Raw genomic sequence first — 18249 nt, forward strand, 5'->3', positions numbered from 1 at the left:
AGTCTGGTAGTAGGGGAATTGAGGAACTGGTAAGCTTCCTTACCAATCTATACTCGTGGATTGAAGAAAGAAATAGAGTTAAAACTCTTAAAAGCTTCTATATAATTATGGATTTTGGGGTTTTTAAGGTTTGAACACCTTTAGTTTAACTGATAGATGGTTGTCATGTTTAGCTGCTAGGATGAAAGAGGCTTTGGCATTTGAATAAGCTAAACTGTCGAGGATAGAAGAAGTAAGGTGAGTCTCTGCACCTAACTTTTGGGTGGTTGTTGATGTTGTGTTGTTTGCTTAAACCATATTCGTAGCTACTTTGAGCTGTGTTTAAACCATGATTGTGTATGAATATAAATGTTAAGTAAGTTGTGCATGCATATATTTGCAAGCATATTTTTTGAATGCAGTATGGTTACAAATAGACAACTAGATACATGATGAATAGTAGTTGATAGCCACTAGCTCGTTGAATTGTATGTAATATATGATTATATTATATGCAGAGTATGAGGATAATTTATTTTGACGGGGTAGAGGAAGTTAAGAAAAATTGGCGAAATTGGAGGAAGGGGCGGATGGATGGGGAAATGAAATTTCCGTTAAATTTTACAATCTGGTGTTGCTGGATGCAAACCGTGATGTGTGAAGCTCCGGGCCTTGTAGAGAGGACACTGTAGTGTTCGAGCATCAAGGTTAGATATCATATGGAATAAAATCGACTGGTTCACTAGAGTGAAACCGTGACAACAGTTATCAACTGGTCCTTCAGTGCGAGTCACGGTAATTAGGTTCCATAGAATAACAACGTGACGATGGTCTGCAGGCTCTATGGGGCGACATCGCGATAGTGATAAGGTCCTACGGGACAACACCTCAAAAGAGGTTTAATGTGTAAGACCATACCTCAGCTATGACAACCAGTATAGTCTGCCGGGATAATAAATACGAGGTAGTCCACCAGGACATTAAACATGAGGATTACAGGTGTAAGACTATAACTCGGCTATGACAACCGGTATAGTCTGATAGGACGTTAAACATGGGTTCAAATTAAGTAAATTCCATAGCTTAGCCATGGTGCCAAATAAAGTTTGCCAAAAATGTTTAGACTAACATTATCATGATAGAACACAGTGGCGATATTTGTAAAATTGGCATTCGAGATTATTAGGAGAACAAATTCCATCTGAATGGGTCTTTTAGGGCTCTTGACAGGGGTTTCTTGGTTAATAGAATTCATCATCAAGTAGGTTTGATGATGGCTAAGGTTAGAATGTAATTTTTATTGGTTTGATTTAGAATGTAATTTTTATTGGTTTGATCAATGTGATGTATTTTTGATTTATTTTGGAATTCTTATGGTGTTGCTTGTCTTCCTCCTCTTTCAAGATTATTTTATGTACATGATAATTACACATTAATTTTATTACAAAATAATATTTATACATAAATTGTAGTGTCTTATTTATCTATGATTACAAAATAATATTTATACATAAATTGTAGTGTCTTATTTATCTATGATTTATATTTGTATTATTCATGAATCTTTTTAATAAATAATATTTTCTTTAGGAAAATCAATGCTCCAAAAGAAAACCGTGGCTTCCCCCTCGATTGTACTGTCTGATAGCGGAAGACAAATGATGACTGAAGCTTGACTCTAAGGTGAAATGGCGAAACCGTAATTAGAAACAAAATTCAGCCCATTAAAAAAGAATCATATTTCTTAAATTTTTTATTCTTTTTGTAGTGTATTATTGATTTTTGGTATGTTTTTTTCCCCCTCGTCTCTTCCACTTATCGAAGGTCGGGGGGAGAGACGGGCACTTGAGCTGAAAATAGAAAAAAGTGAGAGAGAGACGAAGGTTTTTTTGCTTCGTTAATGGCGGTTAGGGTTTTCTTTTGATCTCCCCTCCAAAAGAAACCTTAGTCTCTCCCGCCTAATATTTCAGATCCCGCGCTTTCTCTCTCTTCTCGTTACCGGAAAACCCTAACTAGAGGTTTCCTCAATCTTTCAATTTAACTTCGATTTTTCAGTCTCTAGGAATCCTCGTGGTTATTTTGGATTCAAAACGTTTGAAATCGGAAAGCGAGAAGCTGTGATGGGCGCTCAAGAGAAGCCTCAAGGCAACGCCAACTCGATGCAGGTCAGCCATCTCTAGCTGTTTTATAGAAGTCTCGTTGGGGCCCTAGAATCAGTCTTATTTTTGTTAGTTCAATTCTAGTATAAGTTCAGATATTTAATTTGCCTTTCTGCCATTTTTATTAGTGAGAAGTGACTTGAATCGATTGAGTGAAGTTTCTATCTTCCAATTAAATTTATTTTTACCTTTGTAGGGAAGTTGCTAATCCTTATTGCACCGTGTTAATGGTTATTAGGTTTTGGTTTGGTGTGTATGGTGAAGTAAGTTAGCTATAAGTGGGATGTAATACCATTTTTTTCTTGGGCTGTTGGTGAAATGAGTTTGAAGTTAGAATTTTATGATTTTCATAGGATTTTTTTGTTATTGAGTTGTTTAAAAGGAATATGGTCTACTTTAGTTGATATCCAAGGAAACATACTACTAGACTGCATGAACTGTTGAGTTTGAAAGGGTAGTTGGTCATCACACTTGGTGTCCTGCTTATTTTGGTTAGGGTTCTAGATGACTGGTATTTTATCCTGTCTTGCAATGTTAGTGCATTGCGGAATAGATGATTCCTTTTTATTCAGTTGGGAAAATATTTCATGTGTGCAAAGACTAATTTTATTGTCAGATTTGAATATTCTGTTATTTTGGAGTGTCACAGCTCATAAATTTGGTAACCAACATTGATTTACTGGCAGATTCTCATCATTGTTAATACACAATTCATATTCTTAGTTTGCCTGCAATTGTTCTTCCAAGAGTTTTTGTTTGTATGCCATGTACATTTATCTCAAATAAGCCTTCTAATTTTGGTATTGGTAGATTTTGGTAAAACTTCTGAGTTATGGAAATGGTGTTGTTCCTTGATTACTTATCAAATCTAGGATGCTAAAAGCAGTAGCATCATTGGGATAAACGTCTTGTGTTCAGTAAAGGAAGCTTATGGATACTGTATAGTGAAAAAAATGATGATAAGATGCTAGAACGCAATGTCTCTGTTTTGAAATCTTTAATTATCTGGGAAATTTGAGTAAGCTTGTATTACTTGTTTATCTTTCCTGCACATTATTCAATTATTGTGAGCAGGAGATTACAAAAGTTATTTTTTCGGTTGTCAATAGGATGGTGCAAATAGATGCTTGAGGTTTAACTTCATTTAAGTGGACTATGCATTATTTTAATGATATTGTCATTTGGTTCACTGGAGTCACACCATTTTCGGTTTGTGTTTTTTTTTTTATCTGAATTCTGCATGAGTTTTGGGATTTTATCTGATTCCCTTTTCGGTCAAGTTTTTTCTTGTTATCAGTATGAGAAACAAATAACCGTTCAAGGTCTTCATGTTATTATATCTTGTTTTTATGATATTGTCGTTTAGTACAGCAGACTAACACCATTTTCAGTCGTCGTTGTTTATTTCTGTGAATTTGGCTTGAATTTCAAGTATGGTATTTAACTATTCTCTCCTTTTCTTGGCCAAACCAATTATGAGATATCAGCGAGTAAAGGTCTATCGTTTGAATGATGATGGTAAATGGGATGACCAGGGAACTGGGCATGTCACTGTTGATTATTTGGAGGTTTGTTCAAATCTTTATTCTGATTCTATGTTTGTCTGTTTCTAGCCTGGATATGCTGGATTTTAGTTGTTGATTATAAATTACGTAGATGATTGCATATGTTATAATTCAGAGATCAGAGGAGCTTGCTTTGTTTGTTTTCGATGAAGAAGACAATGAGACATTGCTTTCGCACCGTATCAGCCCTGATGACATTTACAGAAAGCAAGAAGGTACTTTTCTGCCATAGCTAATAAAAAATATGATGTTTTCAACCGAATGTTTTTCATCTGTGAAAATATCAGTTTGATTAAATGATATTGCATCAGATACAATCATATCATGGAGAGACTCAGAATATTGTACAGACTTAGCTCTTAGTTTTCAAGAAAATACAGGATGCTCTTACATATGGTAAGCAATGTTTATAAGTTGTTTCCTGTTTTTTGTTGTCCCTTGATGAATGTTTTCGGTTTCAAACTTTATATCCCCTTTTCTTGCTATTATCCCTGTTGGAAGTTATGACATCATCAACCTCTCTACTTCCCTTCTATTTATCCTTTTTCTCTATTGCAGGGAACACATCTTCAAGGCGCAAAGAAATATGCATTTCAATGCTCTTAACCGTAAGTTATTATTAGTATTTCTTTAAATCCCTTTTGTAGTTATTGCTTCTTACTCCTCAAGTTAATCCTATGGATCCTGGTAAATGATTTTAACTCTCTTATTGTCTCTTGTCCAAAGAAATAATTTATGTCTTCTGCCTTAGAGGTTGGAAGATCTTAATTAAATTGGCTTCATTGCTTGAGCAACCACCGTCTTCTGCCTTTGATGCACAGAAGATTGTTTTCTTCAGATATGTGTGTGCAGTGTATTAATTTATAATAGACTTTGTATCAAATTTATAATTGTGCATTTCTGAGATACCATCCTGAATAATTAATTTCTCATATATGACTACTGCAGATGAGACATTTCACACAATGAATAATGAGTTGAGGGAGTTGCCTGCTGTGGAGCTTTCCACTCTCCCCATAATCCTCAAGGTTCTAATAAATGATTCTTTTTTTTTTTTTTAATTGCATTCTGTTTAGATTCATTTTTGTTGCTTGCTTGCTGCAATTATGGGCTTTTTTCCTTTTCAAAAACACTGGATATGTTTACTCATAATGCTTTTTCTTCCTCATTCCCCTTTTTTTAATTCCTCTCACATGTCATGGTCATCTGTATTTAAGCTCATCTTATAATTATTTGTAATAAAGAGTAATTTGACTATGTTCTTTTCCCTTGTTTTTTGATAATTGGGGTAGGGAGTGGGGTTGCTAGGGATTGAACCCAAACTCTCATGCCACACAACACAATAATCTTGCCACTAGGCCAAGAGGTTGTTGGCTTTCCTTTTCAATAATATCTGTTAAGTCCCTATATTTTCTGCGTGCCTGCTTATTTTGCTTAGAAAGCTTCAAATTTAGTCTGCTCTGGCATGCCTGTTTACAAGATTGTTAAGTTGATCAATTTCGTCCTGCAGATTGTCACCGAGAGTAGCCTTGCTGATCAGATGCAGCTGACAGAACTTATATTAAATGATGTATGCTTCTTTTAAACTTTGTTAAGTTTATATTTTTATTTTGCTAATATCTCCTATATGTAGATTTTGTGTAGTGTAGTATTCTGTAATTAACTGCCGCTAATTTGTTTATTGTTAAGGTTGGTATTTCTGTCATATTAAGTTATCAATTGTGCCTCTGATATAAATTGAATGATTTGGTTTTCCTCTAGTTTCTCGACTCTGGGATTGTCTAATGTGATATGTAGAGAGATTAAACATAAATGTCCAACATGTAACCATGAGCTTGATTTCTTTTCTTTTTATGATTTTTTTTCCTAATGGTGTCTTGTCTTTATCATTCACTTTCATTTTTTCCTTTTTCCAGCTTTATAGTTTAGAATCTTTGTCTTGTATTCCTATCCTTGTTAGTTTTAAATATTTTAGCCTGCTGACTTGAGTTTTGATCTCAATGCAGCAAGCTTTCTTCCAGAAGCTGATGGAGCTATTCAGAATATGTGAAGATTTGGAAAATGTAGATGGTCTTCACATGATATTTAAAATTGTGAAGGGGATAAGTTAGCTCTCTTTCTCACTTGAATGCTCTTATTCTTAGTTAAGACTTAAGACATGCTTTTATTTTACAGATGATTGATGGATCATTAATTGTGTTATTGGTTGTCATACAGTTATGCTCAATAGTCCTCAAGTTTTTGAGAAAATATTTGGGGATGAATTAATCATTGATATTATCGGTTCCCTAGAATGTAAGTCCCATCTGTTTGTTCTGACATTTATTATTTGTGACTGTTGTTGAATTGAATTGAAAGTTTAATTCGCAATTTACTTGTATATAGCTGTTTGCATGCAGGCTTCTAGTTATAGAAGCATACACAAACCTTGTTATGTCTTGGGACTTTGGTCAATCATATGTGGTTGTTTCTGTTGCTTTTCTGTAACTCAGCTTCATCTGTGAATTAGTAATCCCAAACTAGTGTGGCCTCTACACAATAAATTCATATTGTAAGAGTCCCACAGAATTGCAAAATACTTGTACCTTGCATTGCAAGTAGTCATGGCTAACTTTATATCATTATTGATGAAAGCATGACAGTTTTTGTGAGGGCTTTATAATTATAGTTTGAGAAGCAATTCTATACATGAAATCTTAAGTGAAACTATTATGTCTTGTTGTTCATTGGGTTGAAGTTGTTTGATGCTTGTTTTATATCTGTTTATTGCTTTAATCTCTCTCTCTCTCTCTCTCTCTCTTGCATGTTGGGTTGCCATTTAGCATCTGGTGCACTTTATCGTGTTCAATTTTGGAATTTTTACTTACTTCCTCTTTTATATTCCTGAATGCATGCCCCAGAATTGACTATTTACCATAATAGTTTGTATCATCCTTTGATAAGACAGTTTCTTCTTTGGTTTGCAGATGATCCTTTTATTCCCCAGGTGCAACAATATCGTAAATTTCTGAAAGAACATGCTGTTTTTAAGGAGGTAATGTTTTCTTAAATGCGTACTAGGGCGTATGATGGATGTATAGACTTGGGACTAGAGGGAGTTAAGATCAGGAGGAAGAAAATCAAGGACCTTTACCTGTAAAAAAGAGTTCATTCTTATTATTTTTACAGGTCATTCCTTTTAAAAATCCGGTAGTCTTGTCAAAGATACACCAGACATACCGAGTTGGTTATCTGAAGGTATTTGTCTTAAGTGCTAGATTTCTTTGTCTTCCTCATGTCTTTTGTTTAATTCTTGCTTTTGATTGCTTTTTTCAGGATGTTGTTTTGGCAAGGGTATTGGATGAGGCCACAGTTGCCAGTTTGAATTCTATAATTCATTCGAATAATGCTATTGTAAGATTGTAGTTTGTTGTTAATTTTTTTAAGCTTTCTGTTTCTTTTGCAGTTTGCACTTACTGCATCACTGTGTTGTAGGTTATTTCTTTATTGAAGGACGATAGCACGTTTATTCAAGAATTGTTTGCAAGGCTGAGGTCGCCAACCACATCTGCTGAATCAAAGAAAAATCTGGTAACTATTAGCATTGAAATGGGATTTTATGGTCCTGTTTTCATTTGGTTATGATTGCTGCTTCCTCACAGTGAAGCTAACTGTTATGAATGGCAGATCTCCAAAGATCAAACTTAGTTGACTTTCTGTTTGTTAAGCCGTCCTTTGCTTGTAACATGTCTAACATGATTGGTTTTTGTATTTTCTTCTATCCATTTAAATGTTAAATTTTTATTGGGTCATGAAAGGTCTTATTTAGACTAGATCGAATATATGAATGTATATGCCTAGACTTTCAGTTCTATTAGCCCTCCTTTGCTTGTAATTGACTACAATGAATGATTTTTGTACTTTTTTCCATCTGCCTTAGATATTAGATAACACAGATTTTTATTAGGTCATGAAAAATCTTGATTCAGGTGAGATCAAATATCTGAATGTTTTGGCTCTAGAAAATATATTTAGTCCTTTCCCAGGTTCTTATTCATTCTGAGTCCCAACATAATTTTACATGCTTTTGTGGAGGTTTTTTCATCTGTCTCTTTTCTTGGGTACAAACTCTATCGTTTTGTCCCTTTTGATTTGTACCTACATTTATCCTGTTTCTTCAATAGGTATATTTCCTGCATGAATTTTGTAGTTTAAGCAAGAGTCTGCAGATGGCACAGCAGCTTCCAATATTTAGGTATACCTTTCTACAAGTTAGACATCTGGTATTAATTCTTTCTTTCTTCCCCTTCTTTTTTCTCCTAGGGAAGCACCAATTCTCCTGGATTCTCTTTTAAATAACTGGATTTTTATATCTTATGGCTAAAGTGCCCATTTTCTTTTCAATTATTTCAGGGATCTTATGAATGAAGGTATCGTTGACACTATAACTGATGCTTTGCAGAGTGAAGATAAAAAGATTGTACTAATGGGGTATTGGGCGCATATCTTTTAAATCTCTCTTTAATATATTTCTTCCTTCTGCTTCCCTTGTAAAGTTTTCATTTCCTAACTATCGAGTCCTAACAATAAGTCTCTATAATGGATGCAGGACAGACATCCTCATATTATTCTTGAATCAGGATCCAAACCTTCTGCGATCTTATGTTGTTCGTCAGGAAGAAAATCTACTTTTAGGACTTCTGGTATGTGTTTCATCTGAGTTTGTAATATGGTATAATCATGGTGTGGAAACACAAGAATTAGATGATCTTAACAGATCTTCACTTTGGTGCATATATTTCTGTATATATGGCGGGAGAATTGAAAGAACTAACATGGTTGCTTACTTGCAGGTTAAAGGGATGATAACAGATTTTGGAGAGGATATGCACTGCCAATTTCTTGAAATTCTTCGTAGTTTGCTAGATTCGGTCACATTTACTGGAGCTCAGGTTCCAATCTTGATATTTTATTTCTGTTTGCAAATGTTAAATTTTGGTAGGTGGGAAATTGTAGACTCATACAGTCATGCTACTAATTACCATATGGTCAGGGTAGGTTCTAATCTTCTTGTATTCTTCATAGTTTAATGTCACAAGATTATTTTGTTAGGTTAACCTTGTTTCTCAATCCTCCACTTAAGTTGATTTACTGTATGAGAATTTGGTGCCATTCTTCAAGAACCACGAACCAGTATCAAATTAGATTCCAGTATAGGCAAGATGAGAATCTTGCAAACAAGCTCAGTTTGACTCCTTATGAAGGGTTGTAGTTCAATAAAGATGAAATTTGATAAAAATTAACTTCTGTCTATTCTTCCATGCTTGCTGAGTGGCTCAATCAAACCTCAGCAGGCTTATGTTTGATCCTGTGTGCTGTAGATCACTGAGATGTTACTGTATAATGTACTCATAGATCATTAAAGAATAATGATTATCATGTGATTTTTGTACCTTATTTGTGTTGCCTGTAATTTTGGAGTCCACAACATTTTTGAGTTTATTTAAAAGTTTTGATGTTGATTTGTGATTTACTATATGTATCTGCTGATTGTTGGAAAATTGTCACTTAAAACTTTCACGTAAGATTTAATCTTTTCACCATGCTGGTATGTTTGCTGGTTTCAATTCTTTTCATGCAAGTACTTGACCTTGCATTGATTTTGCTGCAGAGAGATACAATTGTTGAAACTTTTTATGAGAAACACTTGGGCCAGCTAATTGATGTTATAATATTATCGTGTCCTGATGATGAGGCTGGCGTGTCAACCGGTAAATTGGCAGGCACTGCAGGGAGAGTTGAAATCCAAAATAGCACAAAGCCTGAAATTCTGTTAAACATATGTGAATTGTTGTGCTTTTGTGTTGTCCACCATCCATATAGAATAAAGTAATATTTTTGAGCCTTGTGTATTCTTCTAGAAAATTTCAGTATATTAATCCAAGATACTAGTTAAATGGCTTTTCTTAATTATTTGCAGGTGTAATTTTCTCCTTAACAATGCCATAGACAAAGTTTTGTTACTTACGCAGAGAAGGGAAAAATACCTTGTAGCTGCTGCAGTTCGCTTTGTTCGCACTATTCTCTCTCATCATGTAAGTGAATCCAGTTTATGCTTTAGAATAGGTTTATATGCAATCAGTTGAATAGTTACACATGATGATATCTCTAGAATAAGAGATGCCATAAAAAATATAAATGACATTTAAGCTGTTTACTATGTGAATGATATCTGACATTGCTTTTGACTGCTGTTAATTGCATATTGAGACATGGGGAATTACTGAATTAGATATGGAGGGTACGTATATGTTTTGCCTTTGAGATATGGAGTGTACATAGATGTTGCACTTTATTTTTCTCTCTCAAGTGTCTATGCTGGACGCTTATTTTGGTACATCAAAGTGGACATCAGCTTGGGGCTTTGGCACTCCAAATGTAATGTGTGCATACCCGGAATTAACATATAATATATTCTGATTATTGGCGGATCTCCTGCCACTGGTGTTTCTACTGCCAAAAAATTTACAATGTTGTGCTCATTATTCTCTCTACTAATTGAAAATTAGTAAATTTTTGGCTGGTAAATATGTTTGACAGTATAAAAACTTTACATGATTTAAGTGGTTAAAATTGAGCTGTCATTTTGCAGGATGAACATTTGATAAGTCACTTTGTCAAGAACAGCCTTCTCAAATCAATTGTAGATGCTTTTGTTGCTAACGGTAATCGTTACAATGTGCTGAATTCTGCAGTCTTGGAACTTTTTGAATATATCCGCAAGGTGCATGTTATTTCAACCATGTATTGGGATATTAAACATGCACGAAAGATTCTCTCTGCTAATTATAGCTTTTTGTCATGCAGGAAAACCTGAAATTATTGGTTAAACATATAGTTGATTCATTTTGGAATCAGTTGGTAAAGTTTGAGCACTTGCCTTCTCTTCAGTCTTTCAAAGTCAAATACAAGCAGGTATTCCAGTTCACCAGTTTTCCAATTTTACAACTATGACGCTTAGATCTGCAACTTTGATATGACCTGTCTGTTTGCAGTTGGAAAATTGTGGACCCGAAATGAATGTTAATGCACCGGACCCAAGAAAACGGATTGATGAGCGTGCTTTGGAGAAAGAAGAGGAAGACTATTTTAATGAGGAGAGGTATGCCTTCATCAGATAATGAGTTGTCAATTTTTCTTATGCCATTTCTTGTATATTGATAGAATATGTTTGGATGTTAATCAGTGATGAAGAGGATACAACATCTGGATCTCATCCTGAGAAAGTGCAATCTCAGCCTGTTTTATCCAATGGAGTTGCTGTCAGCTGCCCATTGTCATGGTATTTCAGTGACCTCATCCTTGATGGTTCATTACTGAATTTTGTAGTGTGCTTATATTTATTTTAATTTTATAGCCCTAGATCTGGTGGGCTTGTTGACTATGATGATGGCGATGAAGACTACAGACCACCTCCAAGGAAACAGACTGAAAACTCGGAGGATGATGAAGGAAGCATGGAGTCCCTTGGCTTGAAGCGTAAGTTGACTCCTAAGGAAAAGGAACCTGGGCTAGCTAAGAAGCAGCGTTTGGGTAAAAGCTCTAAACCAAGAGATAGTGTATTTGCGGCTTTGTGTTCAACCCTAAGCCAGGCAGTGCTGCCTAGTAAGAAAACCGCAAATGCCATGCATTTATCTACTCAATCAGGTGAGGAGAATCATATTGAAAAGGAATCTGGCAGTCCCAGAAGTTATGATAACAAAAGTCCAAACGAGGGCAACCTTAGAGGGAAAGAATCTCCTAGAAACTGTTCAGATTACCTGCATAGCCCTTCAGACAATAGACAATTAAGTGGAGAGGATCCCCGTCCGTTGCTACCATCAAAGTCATCACCTGAAATGGCTGTAAATGGATCATGAGTTGAATCCCAGAATCATTCGTTATACGCAGGGTAACTTGTTTCCTTGTTTGTTTTATTTTAGCTATAGGATGTGCTTGGTTGACTAAACAATCTTGGGCTACCAAAGGAAAAGTGAACTCACAAGAAAGAGCCGGATGCGAAGAAAGCTTGGAATTCTGAAATGTTCATCGGAGGGGAAGAACATGTATAGATCTACCAGGCCTGCCTGATGCTTTGAGCCGCTCCATCAACTAAAACATTGTCTGTTTTAACTTTTTCCCCTTTTTTCCTATAGAAAAAAAAAGAACTTTTATTGTTCCATTTAGATTTGTGAACTAACTAATAGAATGGGGCAGTAATATTTCCCCTGCATAGTATTAGTACCGGCTTCCTTTTGTTCATTTTTGTGGTGAGTGTGCCTGTTATATACGTATAGATAGAGGAGATGAGAGGATCTAGGATGACAATGGGTGAGGAGGCAAAATTTTCCCGAACTGTAGCTGAAACCTCATTTATAAACCCACTTGTAAATAGTTATTCGCAAACTTCACCTTGTAATTCCGCATTAAATCCGCTAAACCCCCCAATATACTTGTTTTACTGATTTGAAGAATTTTAATGGATTGGGCTTTTACTTTTGCACTTAATCGTTCTAAAATCTCAAGTTGTTACTAGAAAGTGTACCATGCATGGCACTGCAAATGGAAGAACACGCAACATTGGGCTTGGCCAGGTATACGGACTGAAAGATACGTGGCGAAGAATATGAAACAGAGGGTCCCGAGAATCGCCACGAAATCCGCCATATCTGGTTGCCCATGCAGGAGATACGTAAGGTTTCATAAACACGTGTCCTATATCTTCTCAACTTGTCTCCTACAATCTCTAGTACAAATATCATAGCATTTTCACTTGTTCAATCTTCCGATTGATATCGGGTACACCATCTTCGACAGCCATTAGCATCTCTCCCTGAAGAAGTTTTAACGCGATAGATCAAGAAGCGTTACGTCAGAAAACCCAAGAAGAAACCATGAGTGGTAACTCGGAGGCGAAGTCTTTGTTTGATGAATTGCGCTTCGATAAGGGAGATTTCTTCGACCTGGGACACCCTCTTCTCAACTGGACTGCTCAGAGCTTTGTCAAAACTGCTGGTGTATGTAATATTATTTCTCATCTTCAATATTTCGGTCCCTCTATTTCCCCAAACTAATATTTTGTGATGGGTGTGGGTGTGCAGATTGGAGCACTTCAAGCTATCGCCAGGGAGGCTTGTCATATAGCTTTTGAAGGCAAACGCAATTGCTTATGCTTTTTCATTTTGTTTTGGTGATGGGTTCTGTGATGTGGGGTTGTGGTTTTGGTGCAGGAACTGGACCCATTAAATCGACTGATATCACTGGTGTCAAGAATAAGAAGCAAGGCTTCCCTGGCCTCAGAGGTATGCATCAATGCATGCCATTCATGAATCCTTTTTCTTTTTAACACAAGCTTAGCATTAGAAAGGGGAGGTAAACAGGAACAGTCTTTGGCGTCTCGTGCAATATTATACATGCTTGTGGGTGATGGCTGATACTTGAAGATCGATTCCTCCAGGCTCACCTTTAGCTAATTTCATTTTGTTGCTTACTCGGAAGGAGTTAATTGCTTTGTCTTTTTGGTTTTCTTCTTACAGATTTTTTGAGATGAGATTGAACCTTAAAATACTAAAAACGTCTTTGGCTTAATTATTTACTGAATTCGGAAGTGCAAATTAAGTTTAATTTCTCTTCCTTGTTGGATGATTTTCGCAGTTTCATATATTATTCATGTGTTAGTTTCACAGTTACTAATGAAAGTTGAAATTGATTTGATGTTTGATTGCAGGGGAAACCAGTCGAAATTCTCTTGAAGCAATGGTGAGTCCTTTCACAAGTACATAAAATTTCAAGTGAAAAGACAGTCAATGATGTATAGTGATTGAAACTAGCTAGTATGATGACTCTTCTACATAAGTAACCTCAATAGATCTTGTAATAAGTTGGTAAACTTTGTTGAGCTTTCATATGATTTGTGGCCGTACTCGAGGTATACATATACAGGTATTTTTTTCATAAATTTGTATCAATATTCTCCATCATGTGTTGGACATGAATATCATATTTCAAGTTGGCAAGTTGGGTGCACAAAGACGAAGGCCTTTTTTTATTAAAAAAAAAAAAGGCAAAAAAGAAAGGAGGCTTACTTTTTACAATGTTGTACAGGTGAAGCACACTGGAAAAGAATCTCTACAGTGGGGTAAGTTTAGTTATTGTCTCTAATAGGTTATTAGTTTCATTTGGAGCAACAGTGATGAGTGAAACGCTCATATTCAGAAATGACAAAGATATATGGCTTTTACCATGCACCATGAATTGAATTATACGATGCAGGGCTGGCTGCTGGATTATATTCAGGGCTTACATTTGGGCTAAAAGAGGCTCGTGGATCTCATGATTGGGTAAAGAAGCATCCCCATCTTGTTCTCTCTTTTGTTTCATCCACAAATCATTGACATCTAATGTGAAGATTCCAAGAGCTAACAAAAATAATGTTTAGCCCTCAAGAACTGCAGCCAGGTTAAATGGTTCCATTGTTGAATTTTACACATTATTTGTTTTAACGGCATTGTCGTTGGTGCAGACAAATAGTGCAGTGGCAGGGGCGATAACAGGGATGGCAGTAGCACTGACGTGTGATAATACTACCCGCGAGCAGGTTCTGCATTGTGCCATTAGTGGAGCTGCTCTTTCTACTGCTGCAAACCTTCTAGACTTCTAAGAAAGATGATGAAGTGGAGTAATGTTTTAATTTATGGCTGGCAGTGGCAGGGGCAGGGTCTTTAGACTAATTTTGTAGAGCATGCTTTGTTGGAGCTTTCAACTATAAAGAACGTTATTTCTAAATAACAAGTACATAGCTGTTTTGTTACTCGACAATCCAATAGCTGGTTTGGCATTTTCATTTCTGTAATTTCTACTACTCCAATAGAGCTCGTAGGCTACCTGTTAAACCATTCACTTTGTTTAGCACTAAGCCACTCCAAATCATTTTTGACGATTTATGGGCACCCTCTCCATTTTCTCTCTCGATAAAAAATTATATTATTGCATTCTCATTGACCTCTTCTCTAAATGGGAAGACATTTTAACCCAAAAATATTATCTTTCTACAAAGATGGTGGAGAATACAAAAGCATTAATTTATCTCTTGCCTCTCACAATAATAAGCGCCTTGTCACCCCACCATATATGCCTCAAAGACCAGCTTTTAGAGAAGCTTTTGTTGAACGTTGACATTAAGGGTTGATACAAGGGGGTCAGGCCCATAAATGATTGATATAGGGAAAAATTATTCTTTGGCCCCTCCAGAAAATGAAAAATATTTTATTTAGTCCTTTGAAAATGAATACAAGGTAAAATTGATAGTCAAAAAATTTAAAAGAAAAAAATTTTTGGATTCCTCCTATGTTGATTTAATCTTTATTTTTAATTTTATAAGTTCAAATTTTATACTTTTCAAAATTTGAAACTTCAATTTTAGCTCAAATAGTGCAAGTATATTTTTTAACTAAAATGACATGATTTTTTTAGTATTATGTGAAAGTAATAAATTAAGCATGACAATATATATAATATTATTTTTATAAGATTTTAAAAATAAGATAATTTAATTTAAAGAATTTGACTATAACTATTTGGGTCTAGACTAGAATTTCAAAATTAAAAATATAATTAAAAAATATAAAGATTAGAAAGGACTAAATCAAAGTGTAGGGATTAATTTCAGGGACTAATAAAAGAATTTGACATTACGTAGAAGGAGCCTTTAAATCATGGTTTCGTCGCAATTAGCTTAAATAAAGGGGAAAAGACGAAAATCCCATTCCCATTTCTCTTATTAATAATAAAGTTATAAACTTTCCTCTTTGTCTTCGATTTGGATCCTTAGGCCACGAAGTTCAGGTACGCGTTAATTTTTTTCTCCTCTTTATCGTTTCTAATGTTTTATGCACTTAATATTTAGATTTATGTTCGTTAATTTCCCCCAAAAAAATTCTCAGTTGAGGATTAATAGGAAAGAAACAAGATTCAACCTTTTTTGTTCTGAATTAGGGTTTTGTGACTGTTTTTAAAGTCCCTTTTTTAAAAGTTTTTTGCAGAATTTTATTTTCTTTCGCATGTTTAAATTCCTTGTCTTTAGTCCATTGATTAGATTATTTGCTACTTCTGTTCTATTCGATTAAACAATTGAATGACATAACTGGGTATTTGAATATAGGGTGTTGAAGGATTTGGGTTGGGTTTAATTTATTCTCTTGGAGATTGGGTAATCTGCATATCGGCATAGTCTGGTTTATTTGTTGACATCTAAAAGATGTCAAGTAAGAAAGAAGAAAAAACTCAAGCTGCTGCCGACAGAATCAAGGCTGCTGCATTGACTGCTGCAAAAGGCCTCAGTCGAGCTCAGGCTGAAAGGGCAGCTGCTGCTGCAGCTCGAAATGTTAATGCTTATGGGCAAAAGGAAGAAGGGCCTAGCAGATGGCAGGAGAAGCGGGAAGCCAAGAGGCAGATGTATTTGATGAGCACAGAGAAGGCGGTGAGGTTAGGGGAAAGGAAAGACAAGACATCAATGTCTACAATGGGTGCTTCCCAGTGCCAAAAGTGTTTTCAAGCAGGGCATTGGACATACGAGTGCAAGAACGAACGGGTTTACATGTCACGACCCTCGAGAACTCAGCAGCTTAAGAACCCCAAACTCAGGATGAAACTTTCAATCTCTTATGATTTGGACATCCCAGATGTCAAGGATAAGAAGGATGATAATAGGTCTAAGAAAAGCAAAAGGAAGTATCGGTCAGATTCTGGTTCTGGTAGTGATAGTGAGGCTTCAGTTTTTGAGACTGACAGTGGTGCCTCATCTGTAACGGGATCGGATTATTCTTCAGAAGGGAGTAGTACTGATTACAGCTCATCATCTGAGTCGGAGGAAGAGAGGAAGAGTCGGAGGAGGAAGAAGAAGCAGAAGCAAAAGAAGGGGAGGCGTAGAAGGTACAGCTCATCTTCTGAGTCTTCTGATTCAGACTCGGCTTCAGATTCCGATTCTGATGATCGGAGCAATCGAAGGAAGAGCTCGAGGCATGGCAGAAGGCGCTGAATGACAGAGGGCAGTGCGCATTCCCTTTTTTTTAAGTCCAGATAATTCTATCATGTTACAAAAACACTGAAACTTATGGTCTTACATACATGCTGAGGATCAAGCCCTAGAAAAATAAGTTTGCTAGATGTTTACATCCATTCTCTTTTCTCTTTCATAGTTTTGTTATGACATTATTGACAATAGTTGCCTGTAGTTTGCATTATCTCACTTGTTTATGGACGTTATGGAATGATTGTAGGTTGAAAATTCCTATTGTAAGGTTTAGGGTTCTATCTATGTGGCACCAGATTCTGTTATCCTAAATGCTACTGGGTGTTTATCAATATTTTGCATCCCATAATTAGGTGTTGCTCTTAAAGATGCATACTTGCGGGCCCAGTTAAATAGATTGCCACTAGCAAGTTAGTACATATTGTCGAAACTATTTTTTTTGAAAAAACAGGGGTCAACTTTAAAACGAAAAATGGAGTCGTCACCAATTATTTTTGTTTAGGTGTGATAGAAACACTTAATAAAACATTTTGATTTATAATAAAACTAATTTCGGCCCACAAAAGTTAAGAAAGCGGGTTCGGGAGTCGGTTACGTAAGAGGAAGGGTTAGCATCCTCGCAACGCCCAAAATTGGTAACCAATTGATTAATTTATGTCTTAGTGTCGGAAAAATGAAATGATTTTGAGAATACAATCCTATTTAAAAATATTTGAACATAATCGAATCGAATATTAATAATTTCTTATTCCAAAGAAATAAAATATCACATCCAGTACGTTAGGATACGACAATTTAAATCTTCGTATCCAAGATCAGCTTATAGTTTCCAAAACTTATGCATCGAAATTTAAAAGGATATTCGGTTATTTGGTAAACCGGTAAATTGAAACCCAGTACGTTAGGACACGATTTCTCGAATTTCCAAGCAAGAAACATTGCCTTGTTTTAAAGAATTTTCAAATAAGCGATTACGCTCAAAATGCAATTATTTAGTTTGTTTAAAGTAAAAATGAAATAACCAATTTTGGACTAAAAAGTTAGAAATTGTAAAAGAAAATAGTAAATACATAATGCTAATATATAATAACATGAAATATATTTAAAACTTAGGTAAATTTATAGGAATAAGATATGATAATAACAATAACGTAAATACGTGCAAAAGAAAATATATATGCAATAATATAAAATTAATTAGATTAATGATGTGGTAATAATACTAGTGATAATACAATAATAATAAAGAAATAGAAAATAATAATACATTAATACGGATAATAATAATAATAATAATAATAATAATAATAATAATAATAATAATGGGGAAAAGGGAAAAATATTAATAAGAATAATTATAGTAAAAATAATTTTAATAAAAGAATAATAAAAGTAAAAAATGAATGTAATAGTAACATATAATAATAATGAATACAATAATAATATTATTAAAATAATAATAAAATGTCCAATTAATCAATAAAATGATAAAGTAGCA

General features: G+C 35.1%; 3 protein-coding genes across 9 annotated transcripts; all 3 read left to right on the forward strand.

The window, feature by feature from the left end:
* Window positions 1–1517: 1517 nt before the first annotated feature.
* LOC108489047 (uncharacterized) lies at window positions 1518–12195 on the forward strand. 5 transcript variants are annotated; one of them, XM_017793287.2, is made up of 25 exons: window positions 1518–1662; window positions 2035–2144; window positions 3626–3706; window positions 3795–3918; window positions 4015–4099; window positions 4262–4311; window positions 4652–4731; window positions 5214–5273; window positions 5710–5809; window positions 5921–5998; window positions 6670–6737; window positions 6872–6940; window positions 7019–7096; window positions 7178–7273; window positions 7867–7937; window positions 8096–8173; window positions 8292–8385; window positions 8536–8634; window positions 9354–9571; window positions 9663–9777; window positions 10335–10466; window positions 10550–10657; window positions 10738–10844; window positions 10929–11024; window positions 11100–12195. In XM_017793287.2, the coding sequence occupies exons 2-25, from the start codon at window positions 2100–2102 to the stop codon at window positions 11599–11601; spliced, it is 2634 nt and encodes an 877-aa protein (XP_017648776.1). In that variant the 5' UTR covers window positions 1518–1662; window positions 2035–2099; the 3' UTR covers window positions 11602–12195. The 5 variants fall into 5 exon arrangements, with proteins under 5 accessions (XP_017648776.1, XP_017648779.1, XP_017648778.1 ...); XM_017793290.2 differs by having other exon boundaries at window positions 3819–3918; XM_017793289.2 differs by lacking the exon at window positions 1518–1662 and having other exon boundaries at window positions 1690–2144; window positions 3819–3918.
* LOC108489050 (outer envelope pore protein 16-2, chloroplastic-like) lies at window positions 11117–14616 on the forward strand. Of its 3 annotated transcripts, none has more exons than XM_053020422.1 (8): window positions 11117–12418; window positions 12539–12738; window positions 12823–12874; window positions 12952–13023; window positions 13449–13480; window positions 13826–13859; window positions 13994–14061; window positions 14244–14616. In XM_053020422.1, the coding sequence occupies exons 2-8, from the start codon at window positions 12616–12618 to the stop codon at window positions 14379–14381; spliced, it is 519 nt and encodes a 172-aa protein (XP_052876382.1). In that variant the 5' UTR covers window positions 11117–12418; window positions 12539–12615; the 3' UTR covers window positions 14382–14616. The 3 variants fall into 3 exon arrangements, with proteins under 3 accessions (XP_052876382.1, XP_017648788.1, XP_052876383.1); XM_017793299.2 differs by having other exon boundaries at window positions 11203–12413; XM_053020423.1 differs by lacking the exon at window positions 11117–12418 and having other exon boundaries at window positions 12462–12738; window positions 12823–12862; window positions 12922–13023.
* An 800-nt stretch (window positions 14617–15416) lies between these two features.
* Window positions 15417–17063, forward strand: LOC108489049 (uncharacterized). The gene is made up of 2 exons (XM_017793297.2): window positions 15417–15565; window positions 15882–17063. Exon 2 carries the CDS (start codon window positions 15978–15980, stop codon window positions 16755–16757), a length of 780 nt encoding a protein of 259 aa, XP_017648786.1. The 5' UTR covers window positions 15417–15565; window positions 15882–15977; the 3' UTR covers window positions 16758–17063.
* The last annotated feature ends 1186 nt before the right edge of the window (window positions 17064–18249 follow it).

This window comes from Gossypium arboreum, chromosome 10 (genome assembly GCF_025698485.1).
Source record: "Gossypium arboreum isolate Shixiya-1 chromosome 10, ASM2569848v2, whole genome shotgun sequence".
NCBI lineage: Eukaryota > Viridiplantae > Streptophyta > Magnoliopsida > Malvales > Malvaceae > Gossypium > Gossypium arboreum.

Bases quoted from the DNA above. Each gene is read 5' to 3' on its own strand.
- LOC108489047 (XM_017793287.2), top strand. From the start codon at position 2,100: ATGGGCGCTCAAGAGAAGCCTCAAGGCAACGCCAACTCGATGCAG. The intron at 6,941-7,018 runs GTATTTGTCTTA...TGCTTTTTTCAG, and splicing joins ACCGAGTTGGTTATCTGAAG to GATGTTGTTTTGGCAAGGGT. The intron at 10,845-10,928 runs GTATGCCTTCAT...GATGTTAATCAG, and splicing joins GACTATTTTAATGAGGAGAG to TGATGAAGAGGATACAACAT.
- LOC108489050 (XM_053020423.1), top strand. From the start codon at position 12,616: ATGAGTGGTAACTCGGAGGCGAAGTCTTTGTTTGATGAATTGCGCTTC. The intron at 12,739-12,822 runs GTATGTAATATT...GTGGGTGTGCAG, and splicing joins GCTTTGTCAAAACTGCTGGT to ATTGGAGCACTTCAAGCTAT. The intron at 13,481-13,825 runs GTGAGTCCTTTC...AATGTTGTACAG, and splicing joins GAAATTCTCTTGAAGCAATG to GTGAAGCACACTGGAAAAGA.
- LOC108489049 (XM_017793297.2), top strand. From the start codon at position 15,978: ATGTCAAGTAAGAAAGAAGAAAAAACTCAAGCTGCTGCCGACAGAATC.